General features: G+C 44.3%; 1 protein-coding gene across 2 annotated transcripts in view; it reads left to right on the top strand.

The window, feature by feature from the left end:
* LOC110522346 (potassium two pore domain channel subfamily K member 2b) overlaps window positions 1–7571 on the top strand; it is a 57943-nt gene extending 50372 nt beyond the window's left edge. For both annotated transcript variants that reach the window (XM_090232967.1, XM_021600682.3), the window contains exon 7: window positions 3165–7571. In XM_090232967.1, coding sequence (XP_090089093.1) covers window positions 3165–3515 — 351 coding nt within the window. In that variant the 3' untranslated portion in view covers window positions 3516–7571. The remainder of the gene's footprint in view (window positions 1–3164) is intronic.
* Window positions 7572–20035: the final 12464 nt, after the last annotated feature.

Raw genomic sequence — 20035 nt, 5'->3', positions numbered from 1 at the left:
CAACACTTTTTATGGATATCTTTAAGAAATGGCTTTCTTCTTGCCACTCTTCCATAAAGGCCAGATTTGTGCAATATACGACTGATTGTTGTCCTATGGACAGAGTCTCCCACCTCAGCTGTAGATCTCTGCAGTTCATCCAGAGTGATCATGGGCCTCTTGGCTGCATCTCTGATCAGTCTTCTCCTTGTATGAGCTGAAAGTTTAGAGGGACGGCCAGGTCTTGGTAGATTTGCAGTGGTCTGATACTCCTTCCATTTCAATATTATCGCTTGCACAGTGCTCCTTGGGATGTTTAAAGCTTGGGAAATCTTTTTGTATCCAAATCCGGCTTTAAACTTCTTCACAACAGTATCTTGGACCTGCCTGGTGTGTTCCTTGTTCTTCATGATGCTCTCTGAGCTTTTAACAGACCTCTGAGACTATCACAGTGCAGGTGCATTTATACGGAGACTTGATTACACACAGGTGGATTGTATTTATCATCATTAGTCATTTAGGTCAGCATTGGATCATTCAGAGATCCTCACTGAACTTCTGGAGAGAGTTTGCTGCACTGAAAGTAAAGGGGCTGAATAATTTTGCACGCCCAATTTTTCAGTTTTTGAATTGTTAAAAAAGTTTGAAATATCCAATAAATGTCGTTCCACTTCATGATTGTGTCCCACTTGTTGTTGATTCTTCATAAAATAATATAGTTTTATATCTTTATGTTTGAAGCCTGAAATGTGGCAAAAGGTCGCAAAGTTCAAGGGGGCCGAATACATTCGCAAGGCACTGTAGGAAGGGATATGTTCAATTGGTCGGATTACCAGAATATAGTTAATTTCCCCTCACCTTCTGATGTTCCCAGAATCTCTATGTTAACCAAGGGGTTCTCAAATGTCACATCAGTAGGGTAGAGAGAGGAAAAAGGGGGGAAGAGGTATTTATGACTGTCATAAACCTACCCCCAGGCCAACGTCATGACAAGAGGGTAGTGCGAACAGCCCAGTACATCACTGGAGCCAAGTTTCCTGCCATCCAGGACCTCTATACCAGGTGGTGTCAGAGGAAGGCCCTACAAATAGTCAAAGACTCCAGCCACCCTAGTCATAGACTGTTCTCTCTGCTACCGCACAGCAAGTGGTAGCGGAGCGTCATGTCTAGGTCCAAGATGCTTCTAAACAGCTTCTACCCCCAAGCCAAGACTCCTGAACATCTAGTCAAATGGCTACCCATCCCCCCCTCACCCCCTCTTTACACCACTGCTACTCTCTGTTGTCATCTCTGCATAGTCACTTTAATAACTCAACCTACATGTACATACTACCTCACATAACCGGTGCCCCCGCACATTCTCTGTGTATCGGTACCCCCCCTGTATGTAGTCTCGCTGTTGTTATTTCACTGCTGCTCTTTAATTACTTGTTACTTTTATCTCTTATTCTTATCTGTATTTTTTGAAACTACATTGTTGGTTAGGGGCTCGTAAGTAAGCATTTCACTGTAAGGTCGACCAGTTGTATTAGGCGCATGTGAAATAATTACATTTGATTTGATTTGACTAATTCCGCTCCAGCCATTACCTCAAGCCTGTCCTCCACAAAAGGTGCCACCAACCTCCTGTGATATATATATATATATATACAGTACCAGTCAAAAGTTTGGACACACCTACTCATTCCAGGATTTTTCTTTATTTTTACTATTTTCTACATTGTTGATTAATAGTGAAGACATCAACATTATGAAATAACACATAAGGGATCATGTAGGACCAAAGAAGTGTTAATCCCATCAAAATATATTTTATATTTGCGATTCTTCAAAGTAGCCACTCTTTGCCTTGATAACAGCTTTGCACACTCTTGGCATTCTCTCTAACAGCTTTATGGGGTAGTCATCTGGAATGCATTTCAATTAACAGGTGTGCCTTGCTAATTTGTGGAATTTCTTTCCTTAATGCGTTTGAGCCCATCAGTTGTGTTGTGACAAGGTAGGGGTGGTATACAGAATATAGCCCTATTTGGTAAAAGATCCAGTACATATTACGGCAAGAACAGCTCAAATAAGCAGAGAAACGACAGTCCGTCGTTACTTTAAGACATGAAGGTCAATATATCCAGAAAATGTCAAGAACTTTTAAAGTTTCTTCAAGTGCAGTCACAACAACCGTCAAGTGCTATGATTAAACTGGCTCTCATGATGACTGCCACAGGAAAGGAAGACACGTTCTTTAGAGTTACCAGCTTCAGAAATTGCAGCCCAAATAAATGCTTCACAGAGTTGAAGTAACAGACAGATCTCAACATTAATTGTTCAAAGGAGACTGAGTGAATCAGGCCTTTATGGTCGAATTCCTGCAAAGAAACCACTACTAAAGGACATCAATAATAAGAAGCGACTTGCTTGGGCCAAGAAACATGAACAAAGGACATTAGACGGGTGGAAATCTGTCCTTTGATCTGATGAGTCCAAATTTGAGATTTTTGGTTCCAAACTCTGTGTCTTTGTGACCACATGTGTGGTTCCCACTGTGAAGCATGAAGGAGGAGTTGTGATGGTGTGTGGGTGCTTTGCTGGTGACACTGTCGGTGATTTATTTAGAATTCAAGGTACACTTAACCAGCATGGCTACCACAGCATTCTGCAGTGATACGCCATCCCATCTGGTTTGTGTTTAGTGGGACTATCATTTGTTTTTCAACAGGATAATGACCCAACACACTGTGTAAGGGCTATTTGACCAAGAAGGAGAGTGATGGGGTGCTGCATCAGATGACCTGGCCTCCACAATTACCCGACCTCAACCCAATTGAGATAGTTTGGGATGAGTTGGACCACAGAGTGAAAGAAAGAGTGCCAAGAGTGTGCAAAGCTGTCATCAAGGAAAGGGGTGGCTACTTTGAATAATGTAAAATGTATTTTGATTTGTTTAACACTTTTTTGGTTACTACCTGATTCCATATGTTTCATTTCATAATTTTGATGTTTTCACTATTCTACATTCTAGAAAATAGTAAAAATTAAGAAAAACCTTTGAATGAGTAGGTATTTCCAAACTTTTGACTGGTACTGTGTATATAAAGAGTATTTGAATAGGTCAAATACATCAGGAATTCTTGATGAATCTGGGGGAAAGTCTCCTCCCTCTCTATCTCTTTCTCTTTTTCTTTCTGTAGGTAGGGGAGTTCCGGATCCATGCAGCAGAGTGGACGGCAAACGTGTCGGCTGAGTTCAAGGAGACACGGCGTCGCCTGAGCGTAGACATCTCGAACAAGTTTGAGCGTGCCGCCTCCATTAAGCGTCGACTGTCCTCAGAGCTGGGCCTCAACCCCATCACCCAGGAGATGACCCCGGGCAGGAGGACGCTGTCCGTGAACCTGGGGCCAGGGGATGAGAGGGAGGCCTACCCCAACCTGGCTCTCTCCCTCACTCCTGTCCCTGGAGCCCTGGCCCGCAATGGCAGTGGACTCTACCTGAACGGACTCAGTCCGGACTACGCTGAGGTAGCCATCATAGAGAGCCTCTAGTGATGAGACACATTTATGGTCATCAGTGGAGATCATTAAGTGAGACTAACACACACACACACGCTTGTGTGTTCATGCTCACACTTGTGCTCATTGGTTAAGAGGCTGGTTGGAGAGACAGACACTTCAAGCTGAGATCTCAGGCATACTGTAGGTGAGTTTTCAGACATACACCCATGCACACACACATGTTCCTCAAAGGTGATGAGATGCATACACACACTAGGCTGTGCAGTAATCGATTGAGTGCTGTGAGGGAGAGAGACACTGGTCGATCATCACTTACAGTAGATCGATCATCACACACAAATACACACACACACACACACTAATTGATGGAGCTTGTGGAGAGACACAAGTTACACAAGTTAATGCTCCCACTCCACCTGAAAACACAGAGAGGCTCTGAAGTCTGCATCAGATGAAGAGGTTCTTCACTGTCCAACACTGTATCATCCAAGATGAAACTTTCTCTAAGGCCTTTTACCCAACAAGTGTTAGGTTCTCACCAGGAGGCAACAATCATCACCAAACTTACGGAGCATGCAGTTGATGTATTTCCAAGATTGTGTCTTTTTTCGTTTCAGTTGACACTTTTGTATGGTTCATGTATTCAGACTACTAGGGCAGCATTTATTTGATGCCTTGCTTTCAGTAATGACACCGCTTACAGTTTTAAAGCAGAATGTTTCGATCATTTTTTTTACCTTCAAGATGGACATGCAGCTTTTTACCTAAGGAATATTCCTAGTGCCTTAAATAATGGAAGAACACTTTGAACAGTGTTTTGGATTGCCGGTGCATGTTGGACTGAGTCTTATCTATTTGGGTCGTTATCAAGTCTTACTTCTTACTTAAGCAATTCTTGAGAATATTTGTACATTATTTCTGCGTCTTTTAGAGAACACAGCAACACATCAAGTAACAAAGAGAAGGTGCATGGAAGGATATGAACTTTGACCTTTTGAAGTGGAGATTTAACAGAAGACACTTACAGTACAAGCATATTTCCGATTGGAGCTGGACTGACTGGGATATTTCTGACCTCTGTCTGTCTGTGTGTGTCAACCATTTTGTCCCTGTTACTGTCCCATTGTCCCCTGCCTGCAATGGTGACTTTGTCATTCAGGCGCATTACTGATAGAATGTCACTCTCTTCCTCCTACTCCTCCTGTTCCTCTCCTCTTCATCCCTCCTCCTCTCCTCCCACTCATAGACAAAGGTAGACACTATTTATCATAGAGAGAAATGGTCCTACAGAAGCATATCAACCATTCACCTCTATGGTTGCCTTCAGTAACTCTGTATCCCAACAACTCATCCATTCATGTGTAAATAGTAAGGTAAGATATGTATTTATCTCAATGTTAAGTCCATCAAAGGCAGAAGTGATCTGCACACATAGTACAAAGACTCTAAGATTCTTCTTTTGCCATCTTTGGTTGTTTTTTTAATGCAGCAGGGGGCGGGAGAGGGGGTGTTAAACACAGACGTTTTGGCTAATGCTTCGTCATTAAGTCCCTCACTTGGTCTGCACAACACTATTTCTGGGGTTAAACAGAATATTAATCATAAAAAAAACCTCTTCCTGTGTCCACCTGTGAATAACAGTATGCTATCTAAGCAATGCTCGAGGAAGACAGGGCTTATATCATGGAGTTCCATAGTGATGAATACTTCTCAATGGGTGGTGGATGAAGAAGGCAGATTAGGTGATGAATACTTCTCAATGGGTGGTGGATGTAGAAGGCAGATTAGGTGATGAATACTTTTCAATGGGTGGTGGATGTAGAAGGCAGATTAGGTGATGAATACTTCTCAATGGGTGGTGGATGTAGAAGGCAGATTAGGGAAATAGCTTGGTAGCCTCAAGGTTTAATCCGGCTTCTCTCCTCTGACAGGCTATTCATCATGTTGGATAGAAATATATTTGGGACATACATATATTGTATTTTCTTATACAAATCAGGCCCATTTTATGCATTTTATTCACTGTATATTTTGATTGGGTGTGTGGGTAATGGGCATGGTTATTGGCATGGTTATGGGCTTGGTTATGCAATGTGTTATAAGGCTGAGGGGAGACTCAATGAAAACATGACTTGGATTGTTACTTCAAATGAGGGGAGACGCAATGAAAAAATGACTTGGATTGTTACTTGAATGTATTCTTTATTCTGTGCTTTCTTATTTCCAATCACGTTTTTAATTTAATATCTTGCCAAAACATCACACATGTACTTCTCATGTGCATCATACAATACAGAACAAAGTGTCTTACAAATGCCCCTTTCATCAAGAAACAGGTTTACATTTAACTTTCCATTTTGAACAGGGTAATGGTTGTTAACTGAACGTATGAATGTTTGAATGGTGAGAAAGCAGCCAGGTCACCTGTAATACAAATCAGTATTTGAAATCCATCCATTTATTTTATTGAACTTTTATTGAACTAGGCAAGTCAGTTAAGAACAAATTCTTATTTACAATGACAGCCTACACCAGCCAAACCCAGATGACGCTGGGCCAATTGTGCACCGCCCTATGGGACTCCCAATCACAGCCAGTTGTAATACAGCCTGGATTCAAACCAGGGTGTGTATAGCGACGCCTACTAACACTGAGATGCAGCGCCTTAGAGTGCTGCACCACTCGGGAGCCCATGTCTGCAGATTTCGGGAGATGACATGGAAACCGAGCATTAGGGGCAAGAGTGAGGGCTGTAACCTTCAAATAGTTTTTGGTTTTGCTAGGGTATTGTGGACAGGGATGGCGGATGGGTGTATGCAGCTGCCTCTAGTGCTAACGGTTGCATGTTTGAATCCAGCAATAGAAAGTTGTTTTTGAGATTTGGTATAGGCTTAAAAAACAAACATCTCTTTCATCCATCTGCTTCCAGTGCCAAAGGTTGCATATTAGAATCCAGAGATAGAAAGTAGTTTTGTAGATTTTTATTGTAAACCTATCCGAAACCTTAACCCTTACCTTAACCATTCAGAGTTAATGCCGAACTTTAAGATTCCGGAGTTAATGCCTAAACGTAACCTTTAAACACTTTGAATGTTGACGTTTGAGTAACATGGATGAACATCTAATTCTGATGTGAAACTGTGAGAGCATGTTAGAGAAACAAATGTTTATTTGCAGTACAAATCTGAGCAGGCATCATTGCCATCACGGCACTATTTTATGTGTACAGTACAGTATAAAAGTGTGTTACTGGGGGAGAAAGACATCCAATGACAGGTTTGTCCTATTTCCAAGAAGTGTCAAGAAGTGTCCTAATACTCTTAAATGGTGTATTTTCCTTGTCTCCTTAGCTTTCCTTTATGACCCCTGATGTCAAATGACTGCATAGGTTTCCCCCATAGCTATAATCTGCCATATCCTATCAAATCAAGTGATCATGACGAACAAGGAGACAAGGATACAGTAGAAAGCTATTTATCAGTATTGGGACAGTCCATTATCAGTGTGGTAATGAGGGAGAATGCTCACACAGCTCAGAGCAGAGGCCCATGGGAGTTCACTCGTACGACTTCTGCCCGGGCTGTTGTATGATGGACAGGCACTGTAAGGAGTCCTGTCACCACCAGAGAAAAACTACCGCATCACGTTATATAAGCATATCTACAGCCCACAGGTGGACTCAGAGAGTGTGTGTGTGTGTGTGTGTGTGTGTGTGTGTGTGTGTGTGTGTGTGCACGCGTGCATGCATGCGCGCATACGTGTAGTATATGTGATCATCACTAATCATTTTCCATCCCCCCCTGAAGGATCTTGGTAGTGTCACATCATTTTTCAAGGGTAAAGACACGTCATAATCACGTCTGTGGTTTGCATCAATGTCCAGACTCAAGCATTTTGAATTTTTCTTAGCCTTTTATATAGAAATGGATATTGAGAGTCATTATGAATGTAAACATGCTCATGATCTAACATTGTGATGTGTGTGCCCAGAAGCATTCAAGTTGTCTCGATGATTACAACGTATATCAAGAGAAAAGAACAGTTAGTTCTTTCATTTATTTCTAATAAACGGATGTGTATATAACACCATGTTGCATGTTAATTTATTTACTACTTCCAGTGTTTGTAAATGCATATATATTTCCAGCTGTGCTTTGCTTCCAATAAGAGGTTTGGACGACAATTTTTCCATTTATCATGAAATGTGTCAACGTCTGTGTGTGAATTCTTCAGACCACAACAACCTTAAAGTATTTGTATATGAAGTACTCTCAAGGTCAATGCTTTGTTCCTGTACAGAAAGCAACACAGAGCCAGAAGATTGCAATTAACAGGAAAAGAAAACTCAATATGACCACATAAAATGTACAGACTGACAGTATACTGTACCTAGCTTTCAGTCTCTAGACCTTGACCAGATACCATACAATACATAAAAGGTTGTTATTGCAGATTGCTAGATGGCATTAAGTAATGTCAGTTGCAAATGCAATAACTCATGCTTGTGATTCTAACCCCAGCTGGTTGTCCTTTGTTCTGTATAAATCCTTTCTGAAAATGTCTGTGCCTCAAAATGCAGAAGAACATAGACCCTACTGTAGCTTTGACCAAACTGCTAGATGCCTTAAGTCTCCCTCAGATATCATTGTGAGTGGGGAAGGCAATCCTCAGTAAGATGATGAAATTATTATCTAATGAAAGGTTTGGGTTTCTGAATCACAAGTGTGTGAAGTGGGAGAACATGTTCTATGTGACCTCACAGGTACAGTGTACAGAGCTTAATCATCCAATCACTGCATCAGAACATTGCATTAGCAGAAAACTTGTTCGCCCTGGCCTTGTCCACAGAGACAGGTCTAATCAGACACAGATGCTCAACCTCAGCTGCCTTACTGTACAGTATACAAATGTATAAAAAAAAAAAACTGAAATACCTTATATACTGTACATAATGTAACTATTCAGACCATTTGCTATGAGACTCGAAATCGATCTAAGGTGCATCTTGTTTCCTTTGATTATCCTTGAGATGTTTCTACAACTTGATTGGAGTTCACCTGTGGTAAGTTCAATTGATAGGCGTGTGACTTTCCAAATCATACCCAAGCTATATAAGGTCCCACAGTTGACAGCGCATGTCAGAGCTCCGAGATAGGGTTGTGTCAAGGCACATACCTCAGGAAAGGTACCAAAACATTTGAAGGTCCCAAAGAACACAGTGGCCTCTATCATTCTTAAATGGAAGAAGTTTAGAAACAACAAGACTTCCTAGAGCTGGCTGCCTGGCCTTGGTCAGGGAGGTGACCAAGAACCCAATGGTCTCTGACAGAGCTCCAGAGTTCCTCTGTGTAGATGGGAGAACCTTCCAGAAGGACAACCATCTCTGCAGCACTCCACCAATCAGGCCTTTATGGTAAAGTGGCCAGACGGAAGCCTGCTCCTCAGTAAAAGGCACATGACAGCCCGCTTGGAGTTTGCCTAAAGACTCTCAGACCACGAGAAACAAGATTCTCTGGTCTGACGAAACCAAGATTGAACTCTTTGGCCTGAATGCCAAGCGTCACGTCTGGAGGAAACATGGTGGTGGCAGCATCATGCTGTGGGGATGTTTTTCAGTGGCAGGGACTGGGAGACTAGTCAGGATTGAGGGAAACATGAACAGAGCAAAGTACAGAGAGATCCTTGATAAAAACCTGCTTCAGAGCGCTCAGGATCTCAGAACGGAGGCGAAGGTTCACTTTCCAACAGGACAACGACCCTAAGCACACAGCAGCCAAGACAAAGCAGGAGTGGCTACGGGACAAGTTTCTGAATGTCCTTGAGTGGCTCAGCCAAAGCCTGGGCTTGAACCCGATCGAACATCTCTGGAGAGACCTAAAAATAGCTGTGCAGCAACGCTCCCCATCCAACCTGACAGAGCTTAAGAGGATCTGTAGAGAAGAATGGGAGAAACTCCCCAATTACAAGTGTGCCAAGCTTGTAGCATCATAACCAAGAAGACTCAAGGCTGTAATCACTGTCAAAGGTGGTTCAACAAAGTACTGAGTAAAGGGTCTGAACACTTATGTAAATGTGATATTTCAGTTTTATAGAAAACTGTTTTTGCCTTGTCATGGGGTATTGTGTGTAGATTGACGTGGGGGACAAAAACAATTTAATCTATTTTAGAATAAGGCTGTAACGTAACAAAATGTGGAAAAAGTCAAGGGGTCTGAATACTTTCCGAATGTACTGTATGTACACTACCTTTCAAAAGTCCAAATGTCATTGTTTTTTAAAGAAAAGCACATTTTTGGTCCATTAAAATAACATAACATTTATCAGAAATATAGAGTAGACATTGTTAATGTTGTAAATTACTATTGTAGATGGAAACTGCTGGAATACCTATATAGGCGTACAGAGGCCCATTATCAGCAACCATCACTGTGTTCCAATGGCACGTTGTGTTAGCTAATCCAAGTTTATCATTTTAAAAGGCTAATTGATAGTTAGAAAACTATTTTGCAATTATGTTAGCACAGCTGAAAACTGTTGTTCTGATTAAAGAAGCAATAAAACTGGCCTTCATGAGACTAGTTGTGTGTCTGGACATCAGCTTTTGTGGGTTCGATTACAGGCTCAAAATGGCCAGAAACAAAGAACTTTCTTCTGAAACTCGTCAGTCTATTCTTGTTCTGAGAAATGAAGGCTAGATATTCCTCAAAAAGTCAGCCGTTTCCAGCAATAATAGTCATTTACAACATGAACAATGTCTACATTGTATTTGTTGTCACGGTGCGTGAATGAGGACCCAAAAGCGAATTAACGTAAACAGAACTTCTTTAATAACAAAACATAGGTAGGCTCAGATGGACCGGCAGATTCCGACAGGACAGGACAAGGTTGCAGCAAACATGACGATAGTCTGGTTCAGGCATGAAAAACACAAACAAGAATCCGACAAAGACAGGAACAAAAACAGAGAGAGATATAGAGGACTAATCAGAGGGAAAAAGGGAACAGGTGGGAAAAGGGGTGACGAGGTAGTTAGGAGGAGACAAGGAACAGCTGGGGGAAAGAGGGGGAGAAAAGGTAACCTAATAACGACCAGCAGAGGGAGACAGGGTGAAGGGAAAGGACAGAAACAAGACACAACATGACAATACATGACAGTACCCCCCCACTCACAGAGCGCCTCCTGGCGCACTCGAGGAGGAAACCTGGCGGCAACGGAGGAAATCATCGATCAGCGCACGGTCCAGCACGTCCCGAGAGGGAACCCAACTCCTCTCCTCAGGACCGTACCCCTCCCAATCTACTAGGTACTGATGACCACGGCCCCGAGGACGCATGTCCAAAATCCTACGGACCCTGTAGATGGGTGCGCCCTCGACAAGGATGGGGGGGGGGGGGGAAGACGAGCGGGGGCGCGAAGAACGGGCTTGACACAGGAGACATGGAAGACCGGGTGGACGCGACGAAGATATCGCGGAAGAAGAAGTCGCACTGCGACAGGATTAATGATCCGAGAAATACGGAACGGACCAATGAACCGCGGGGTCAACTTGCGGGAAGCGGTCTTAAGGGGAAGGTTCTGAGTCGAGAGCCAAACTCTCTGACCGCGATAATATCTAGGACTCTTAGTTCTACGCTTATTAGCAGCTCTCACAGTCTGCGCCCTATAACGGCAAAGTGCAGACCTGACCCTCTTCCAGGTGCGCCCGCAACGTTGGACAAAAGCCTGAGCGGAGGGGACGCTGGACTCGGCGAACTGAGATGAGAACAGCGGAGGCTGGTACCCGAGGCTACTCTGAAAAGGAGATAGCCCGGTCGCAGACGAAGGAAGCGAGTTGTGGGCGTATTCTGCCCAGGGGAGCTGTTCTGACCAAGACGCAGGGTTGCGAAAAGAAAGACTGCGTAAGATGCGACCAATAGTCTGATTGGCCCGTTCTGCTTGACCGTTAGACTGGGGGTGAAAGCCGGAAGAGAGACTGACGGAAGCCCCAATCAAACGGCAAAACTCCCTCCAAAATTGAGACGTGAATTGCGGACCTCTGTCCGAAACGACGTCTGACGGAAGGCCATGAATTCTGAAAACATTCTCGATGATGATTTGTGCCGTCTCTTTAGCAGAAGGAAGCTTAGCAAGGGGAATAAAATGAGCCGCCTTAGAGAACCTGTCGACAACCGTAAGAATAACAGTCTTCCCCGCTGACGAAGGCAGTCCGGTGACAAAATCTAAGGCGATGTGAGACCACGGTCGAGAGGGAATGGGAAGCGGCCTGAGACGGCCTGCAGGAGGGGAGTTACCGGACTTAGTCTGCGCGCAGACCGAACAAGCAGCCACGAAACGACGCGTGTCATGCTCCCGGGTGGGCCACCAAAAACGCTGGCGAATGGAAGCAAGCGTACCCCGAACGCCAGGGTGGCCGGCTAACTTGGCAGAGTGAGCCCACTGAAGAACGGCCAGACGAGTAGGAACGGGAACGAAAAGAAGGTTCCTAGGACAAGCGCGCGGCGACGGAGTGTGAGTGAGTGCTTGCTTTACCTGCCTCTCAATTCCCCAGACAGTCAACCCGACAACACGCCCCTCAGGGAGAATCCCCTCGGGGTCAGTGGAGGCTACTGAAGAACTGAAGAGACGAGATAAAGCATCAGGCTTGGTGTTCTTAGAGCCCGGACGATAAGAAATCACGAACTCGAAACGAGCGAAAAACAGCGCCCAACGCGCCTGACGCGCATTAAGTCGTTTGGCAGAACGGATGTACTCAAGGTTCCTATGGTCAGTCCAAACGACAAAAGGAACGGTCGCCCCCTCCAACCACTGTCGCCATTCGCCTAGGGCTAAGCGGATGGCGAGCAGTTCGCGGTTTCCCACATCATAGTTATGTTCCAACGGCGACAGGCGATGAGAAAAATACGCGCATGGGTGGACCTTGTCGTCAGAGAGGGAGCGCTGAGAAAGAATGGCTCCCACGCCCACCTCTGACGCGTCAACCTCGACAACGAACTGTCTAGAGACGTCAGGTGTAACAAGGATAGGAGCGGATGTAAAACGATTCTTGAGGAGATCAAAAGCTCCCTGGGCGGAAACGGACCACTTAAAGCACGTCTTGACAGAAGTAAGGGCTGTGAGAGGAGCTGCCACCTGACCGAAATTACGGATGAAACGACGATAGAAGTTCGCGAAGCCGAGAAAGCGCTGCAGCTCGACGCGTGACTTAGGGACGGGCCAATCAATGACAGCTTGGACCTTAGCGGGATCCATCTTAATGCCTTCAGCGGAAATAACAGAACCGAGAAATGTGACGGAGGAGGCATGAAAAGTGCACTTCTCAGCCTTCACAAAAAGACAATTCTCTAAGAGGCGCTGGAGGACACGTCGAACGTGCTGAACATGAATCTGGAGTGACGGTGAAAAAATCAGGATATCGTCAAGGTAAACGAAAACAAAGATGTTCAGCATGTCTCTCAGGACATCATTGACTAATGCCTGAAAGACAGCTGGAGCGTTAGCGAGGCCGAAAGGAAGAACCCGGTATTCAAAGTGCCCTAACGGAGTGTTAAACGCCGTCTTCCACTCGTCCCCCTCCCTGATGCGCACGAGATGGTAAGTGTTACGAAGGTCCAACTTAGTGAAAAACCTGGCTCCCTGCAGGATCTCGAAGGCTGAAGACATAAGAGGAAGCGGATAACGATTCTTCACTGTTATGTCATTCAGCCCTCGATAATCTATGCAGGGGCGCAGAGACCCGTCCTTCTTCTTGACAAAAAAAAACCCCGCTCCGGCGGGAGAGGAGGAGGGGACTATGGTACCGGCGTCAAGAGCTACAGACAAATAATCTTCGAGAGCCTTACGTTCGGGAGTCGACAGAGAGTATAGTCTACCCCGGGGGGGAGTGGTTCCCGGAAGGAGATCAATACTACAATCATACGACCGGTGTGGAGGAAGAGAGGTGGCCCTGGACCGACTGAACACCGTGCGCAGATCGTGATATTCCTCCGGCACCCCTGTCAAATCACCAGGCTCCTCCTGTGAAGAAGAGACAGAGGAAACAGGAGGGATAGCAGACATTAAACATTTCACATGACAAGAGACGTTCCAGGAGAGGATAGAATTACTAGACCAATTAATAGAAGGATTATGACAAACTAGCCAGGGATGGCCCAAAACAACAGGTGTAAAAGGTGAACGAAAAATTTAAAAAGAAATGGTTTCGCTATGATTACCAGAGACAGTGAGGGTTAAAGGTAGCGTCTCACGCTGAATCCTGGGGAGAGGACTACCATCCAAAGCGAACAAGGCCGTGGGCTCCCTTAACTGTCTGAGAGGAATGTTATGTTCCCGAGCCCAGGTCTCGTCCATAAAACAGCCCTCCGCCCCAGAGTCTATTAAGGCACTGCAGGAAGCTGACGAACCGGTCCAGCGTAGATGGACCGACAAGGTAGTGCAGGATCTTGAAGGAGAGATAGGAGTAGTAGCGCTCACCAGTAGCCCTCCGCTTACTGATGAGCTCTGGCTTTTACTGGACATGAAGTGACAAAATGACCAGCAGAACCGCAATAGAGACAGAGGCGGTTGGTGATTCTCCGTTCCCTCTCCTTAGTCGAGATGCGGATACCTCCCAGCTGCATAGGCTCAGCACCCGAGCCGGTAGAGGAAGATGGTAGTGATGCGGAGAGGGGGGCAACGGAGAACGCGAGCTCCTTTCCACGAGCTCGGTGACGAAGATCAACCCGTCGCTCAATGCGAATAGCGAGTTCAATCAAGGAATCCACGCTGGAAGGAACCTCCCGGGAGAGAATCTCATCCTTTACCTCTGCGCGGAGACCCTCCAGAAAACGAGCGAGCAAAGCCGGCTCGTTCCAGCCACTGGAGGCAGCAAGAGTGCGAAACTCAATAGAGTAGTCTGTTATGGATCGATTACCTTGACATAGGGAAGACAGGACCCTGGAAGCCTCCTCCCCAAAAACAGATCGATCAAAAACCCGTATCATCTCCTCCTTAAAGTCCTGATACTGGTTAGTACACTCAGCCCTTGCCTCCCAGATTGCCGTGCCCCACTCACGAGCCCGTCCAGTAAGGAGAGATGTGACGTAGGCGACACGAGCAGTGCTCCTGGAGTAAGTGTTGGGCTGGAGAGAAAACACAATATCACACTGGGTGAGGAACGAGCGGCATTCAGTGGGCTCCCCAGAGTAACACGGCGGGTTATTGATTCTGGGCTCCGGAGATTCGAAAGCCCTGGAAGTGGCCGGTGGATCGAGGCGGAGATGGTGAACCTGTTCTGTGAGGTTGGAGACTTGGGTGGCCAGGGTCTCAACGGCATGTCGAGCAGCAGACAATTCCTGCTCGTGTCTGCCTAGCATCGCTCCCTGGATCTCGACGGCTGAGTGGAGAGGATCCGAAGTCGCTGGGTCCATTCTTGGTCGGATTCTTCTGTCACGGTGCGTGAATGAGGACCCAAAAGCGAATTAACGTAAACAGAACTTCTTTAATAACAAAACATAGGTAGGCTCAGATGGACCGGCAGATTCCGACAGGACAGGACAAGGTTGCAGCAAACATGACGATAGTCTGGTTCAGGCATGAAAAACACAAACAAGAATCCGACAAAGACAGGAACAAAAACAGAGAGAGATATAGAGGACTAATCAGAGGGAAAAAGGGAACAGGTGGGAAAAGGGGTGACGAGGTAGTTAGGAGGAGACAAGGAACAGCTGGGGGAAAGAGGGGGAGAAAAGGTAACCTAATAACGACCAGCAGAGGGAGACAGGGTGAAGGGAAAGGACAGAAACAAGACACAACATGACAATACATGACATTTGTGGTGAATTTGATGTTATTTTAATGGATACTTTCATTTCAAAAACATTCAGAATAATAGAAACACCAACAAGCCGCCAGAACAGCTTCAATGATCCTATGCATAGATTCTACAAGTCTCTCAAACTCTTTTGGAGGGATAACACGTTCTTCCAAGAAAAATTCTATCATCTGGTATTTTGCTGATGGTGGTGAAAAACGCTGTCTCAGGCGCCACTCCAGAATCTCCCATAAGTGATCAACTGGGTTGAGATCTGGTCACTGAGACAGCCGTGGCATATGGTTTACATCGTTTTCATGCTCATAAAAACCATTCAGTGACCACTTGTGCACCGTGGATGTGGGCATTGTCATCCACTATCAAGATACGGTGATCAGTCAGAATGGCTGTGTATTTCTGTCGTTTACCTTGCCCTCTAAGGGGTTGAGTAGACCTAAACCATGCCAGGAAAATACACCCACACCATAACAGAGCCGCCAGAACCCTCAATTACTCATGTGTTTCCATTCTTTTTGGCAGTTACCTGTATTTTACAATGACCTACATACTTGACATACCTCACTACATGACAATCCACACACGCACGCACACATGAACCAAGCCTTTATTTCCTGTCTAGACTTGATTGAATGACTGATTGAAGGGTTGAGTGATTGACTGAGTTCTTAATGCGTTTGTACTGACTGAAAAGGATGTGTCGGGCTCAGTCAGACAGGGATCATCTGAGGACGAGTCAAGACAAGCTGGTGTTAGATTGAGAGATGCTAGAGCTGTGTGTGTGGTTGTGCGTGTATGTGTGTGTGTGGGGGGGGGGGGGCATAGAGGGGGAAGGTTTGATTTGATTTCTACATCACTGAGAGTCTTTTAAAACATTATTATTCTGTTCATTATTGTACACTTGGATTTAGTCTTTAGTCATGAGACAAGCCTCTGCTAAGCTAGATGCTGTTCATTAATTTAAAACATTTCCCAGCCACTGCTTCCAAACCCAGAGGAGGCAATGTATGAGAAATGCTAGCACTGTGACACTTGCTATTGCCAAAGTGCCTCGTTAGGAAAATGCATGTATAGCACAAGCAACAGAGCATCTTGTGAAATGGAGAGTATAGGTTTTATGTTCTCATCAATGGTCTTTGTGAGGTAGCTTTAGGCCACTCAAACTGTTTCAGGGTGACTTCATTGATGCTCAGACAATAGGGTTCAGACAATAGGGTTCAGACAATAGGGTTCAGACAATAGGGCTCAGACAATAGGGCTCAGACAATAGGGCTCAGACAATAGGGTTCAGACAATAGGGTTCAGACAATAGGGTTCAGACAATAGGGCTCAGACAATAGGGCTCAGACAATAGGGTTCAGACAATAGGGTTCTTCACCAAATTCCAAGTTCTAAGAAACGAGAGGAAGAGACATTTTTGATTCTGAGAAAACCTCTGACTGTCACCCTGCTTTCATCCTCTACAGACAATAGCCTCAAGATTCAGTTAATGGTCACAGCAGCTCAAATGGAGGGGAAAAACAAGGCTTGATTAATTTTTATCTCACGGACCAGAGTTTGAAACTGCAAATCTAATAAATAACTGCTGAGAACAACAGTAACACAGCAATAAAGGAACAGTAAAACTGATGCAGCAAGGTACATCACACTTTTTTAAAGATCAATAAAAACTAGTGGTTTGGAAATGTGTTATTAGACTTGTGGTGTGGTTAAAAAAACGATTTACTGTGTCCTTAAAGAGCCCTATTCAACCAACCACTGTGACACCAGCTTTCTGGAAACAGGACAAAACACATCATTCTTCAAAAAGGCACATTTGGACTTGTTAACAACATTTTTCTCAGACATGTACAATGTGTGTACAAAACATTAAGGACACCTGCTCTTTCCATGAAGTAGACTGACCAGGTGAATCCAGGTGAAAGCTATGATCCGTTATTGATGTCACTTGTTAAAACCACTTCAATCAGTGTAGATGAATGGGGGGAGACGGGTTAAAGAAGGATTTTCAAGCCTTGCGACAACGGAGACATGGATTGTGTGTGTACCATTCAGAGGACGGGGCAAGGTGGGGCAAGACAAGATTTAAATGCCTTTGAGCAAGGTATGGTAGTAGGTGCCAGGTGCACCGGTTTATGTCAAGAACTGCAACGCTGCTGGGTTTTTCACACCCAAAGGACATCCAGCCAACTTGACACAACTGTGGGAAGCATTGGAGTCAACATGGGACAGCATCCCTGTGGAATGCTTTCCACACCTTGTAGACTTCATGCCCCAATGAATTGATGCTGTTCTGAGGGCAAAACAGGGGGGGTGCAACTCAATATTAGAAAGGTGTCCATAATTGTTTGTACACTCAGTGCCTTCAGAAAGTATTCATACTGCTTGACATACTGCTTTTATTGTGTGACAGCCTGAATTCAAAATGGATTCAATCTTTTTTTTCACCCATCTACACATAATGCCCCTGTTACGAATCCCTTTTGGCCCGACAGTCTAGGGGGGATGGTAATGAGACCCGTAACATAACTCATGTAATTTATAATAGTGACAAAGTAAAAGTGTGAACGAAATAACCACGACAACTGAAATCTACCGTCAAACTCAGGGTTTATTAATAAACACACGGTAATGGGGGGAGCAGGAAAAGGGGCTGAGCTGGACCCAAGGAAACAAACAATAAGTATTCAAAAACACCCCTAAACTAGACTAGCCTATTTCAACAACAGCTAACTAACTAACCAAAAATACAGTGGGTGGTCCTCCCAGTTCTAACTAGGGTATTTAACAAAGTTTACCTACGGGTAGTGTATGCCCATGGGCGACTTGTCTCGGTTCCCCCTTTTCCCACCAGTGAGGGGAGAAGGAGAGAAAAGAAACACACACACAGGATACACACACAGGATACTTGTATCCGTAACACCCCATAATGACAAAGTGAAAACAGGTTTTCAGAAGTTTCTGCAAATGTATTGAAAATGAAATACAGAAATATGTAATTTAAGTAAGTATTCACAACCCTGAGTCAATTCTTTGCAGAAGCACCTTTGGCAGCAATTAGAGCTGTGAGTCTTTCTGGGTAAGTCTCTAAGAGCTTTCCACACCTGGATTGTGCAACATTTGTCCATTATTATTTTCAAAATTCTTCAAGTTCTGTCAAATTGGTTGTTAATCTCTGCTAGACAACCATTTTCAGGTCTTGACATAGATTTTCAAGTAGATTGAAGTCCAAACTGTAACTCGGCCACTCAGGAACATTCACTGTCTTCTTGGTAAGCAATTCCAGTGTGGATGTGGCCTTGTGTTTTAGGTTATTGTCCTGCTGAAAGGTGAATTATGGAAAGTAGTGTCTCGTGGAAGGCAGACTGAACCAGGTTTTTGTCCAGGATTTTGCTTGTGCTTAGCTCCATTCCGTTTCTTTCATATCCTAAAAAACTCCCCAGTCCTTAACGAGTACAAGCATACCCATAACATAATGCAGCCCCCACTATGCTTGAAAGAGTGGTACTCAGTAATGTGCTTTATTAGATATGCCCCAAACATAACACTTTATATTCAAGACAAAACAGTTATTGCCTTGATACATTTTTTGCAGTATTACTTTAGTGCCTTGTTGCAAACAAGATACATGTTTTGCAATATTTTTATTCTGTACAGTCTTCCATAACTACAATGTTGTTGATCCATCCTCAGTTTTCTCCTATCACAGCCATTAAACTCTGTAACTGTTTTAAAGTCACCATTGGCTTCATGGTGAATTCCCTGAGCGGTTTCCTTCGTTTCCGGCAACTGAGTTAGGAATGATGCCTGTATATTTGTAGTGACTTGGTGTATTGATACACCAGCCAAAGTGTACTTAATAACTTCACCATGGTCAAGGGGATATTCAATGTCTGCTTTTCTAAATATTTATGAGGCACTGGAAAACCTCCCTGGTCTTTGTGGTTGATCCTGTTTTTGAAAATGACTGCTCGACGGAGGGACCGTTACAGTGAATTGTATGTGTTAGGTATCGAAATAAGGTAGTCATTCAAAAATCATGTTCAACGCTATTATTGAGTCCATGCAGCTTATTATGTGACTTGTTAAGAAAATGTTTACTTCTGAACTTATTTAGGCTTGCCATAACCAACGGGTTGAATAGTTATCACTCAAGACATTTCAGCTTTGAATTTTTAATTTAAAATATTTTAAAAATACTTTAAAATAATTTTACTTTGACATTATGGGGTATTGTGTGCAGGCCGGTGACAAAACATCTAAATGTAACATTTTAAATCCAAGCTGTAACCCAACAAAATGTGGAAACATTCAAGGGGTGTGAATACTTTCTGAAGGCACTGTAACGTTGAACATGGCTACTCTTCCGCTGCAGGGGACAAGTGGTATGTTTGACTGTTTGACCTTTATGTTGCCTGTGACAGGGTGTCCATGGGGCTGTGGGGTCCCCTCCCATGCTGAGAGGATGAATAGTCCTCTGACCTTCTCTCTGCCCAAGCCCACCTACTGGGTGGCTAGATAAAACATGGGCTGGTGTCAGGGTGTTATTTTAGGAATCAGATACATGTTATGAGATGTTAGACCGCATTGTGGCCCCTACATTACAGCACTATACTGGAGCCATTGTTTAATTAACTCTGTCTTCCGGGCATATCCACATGGTTAATTAATGTGGTTCATTCAGTATCTTGTTTGTGTTTTGATGTCATCTTTATTAACTGCTCTGTTCCTCCAAAATTTCCA

The sequence above is a fragment of the Oncorhynchus mykiss genome, chromosome 4 (assembly GCF_057628025.1).
Source record: "Oncorhynchus mykiss isolate SJ-2025 chromosome 4, ASM5762802v1, whole genome shotgun sequence".
Lineage (NCBI taxonomy): Eukaryota > Metazoa > Chordata > Actinopteri > Salmoniformes > Salmonidae > Oncorhynchus > Oncorhynchus mykiss.
The sequence above is the reverse complement of the archived record's forward strand: the minus strand, read 5'-3'. Positions and strand labels throughout refer to the sequence as shown.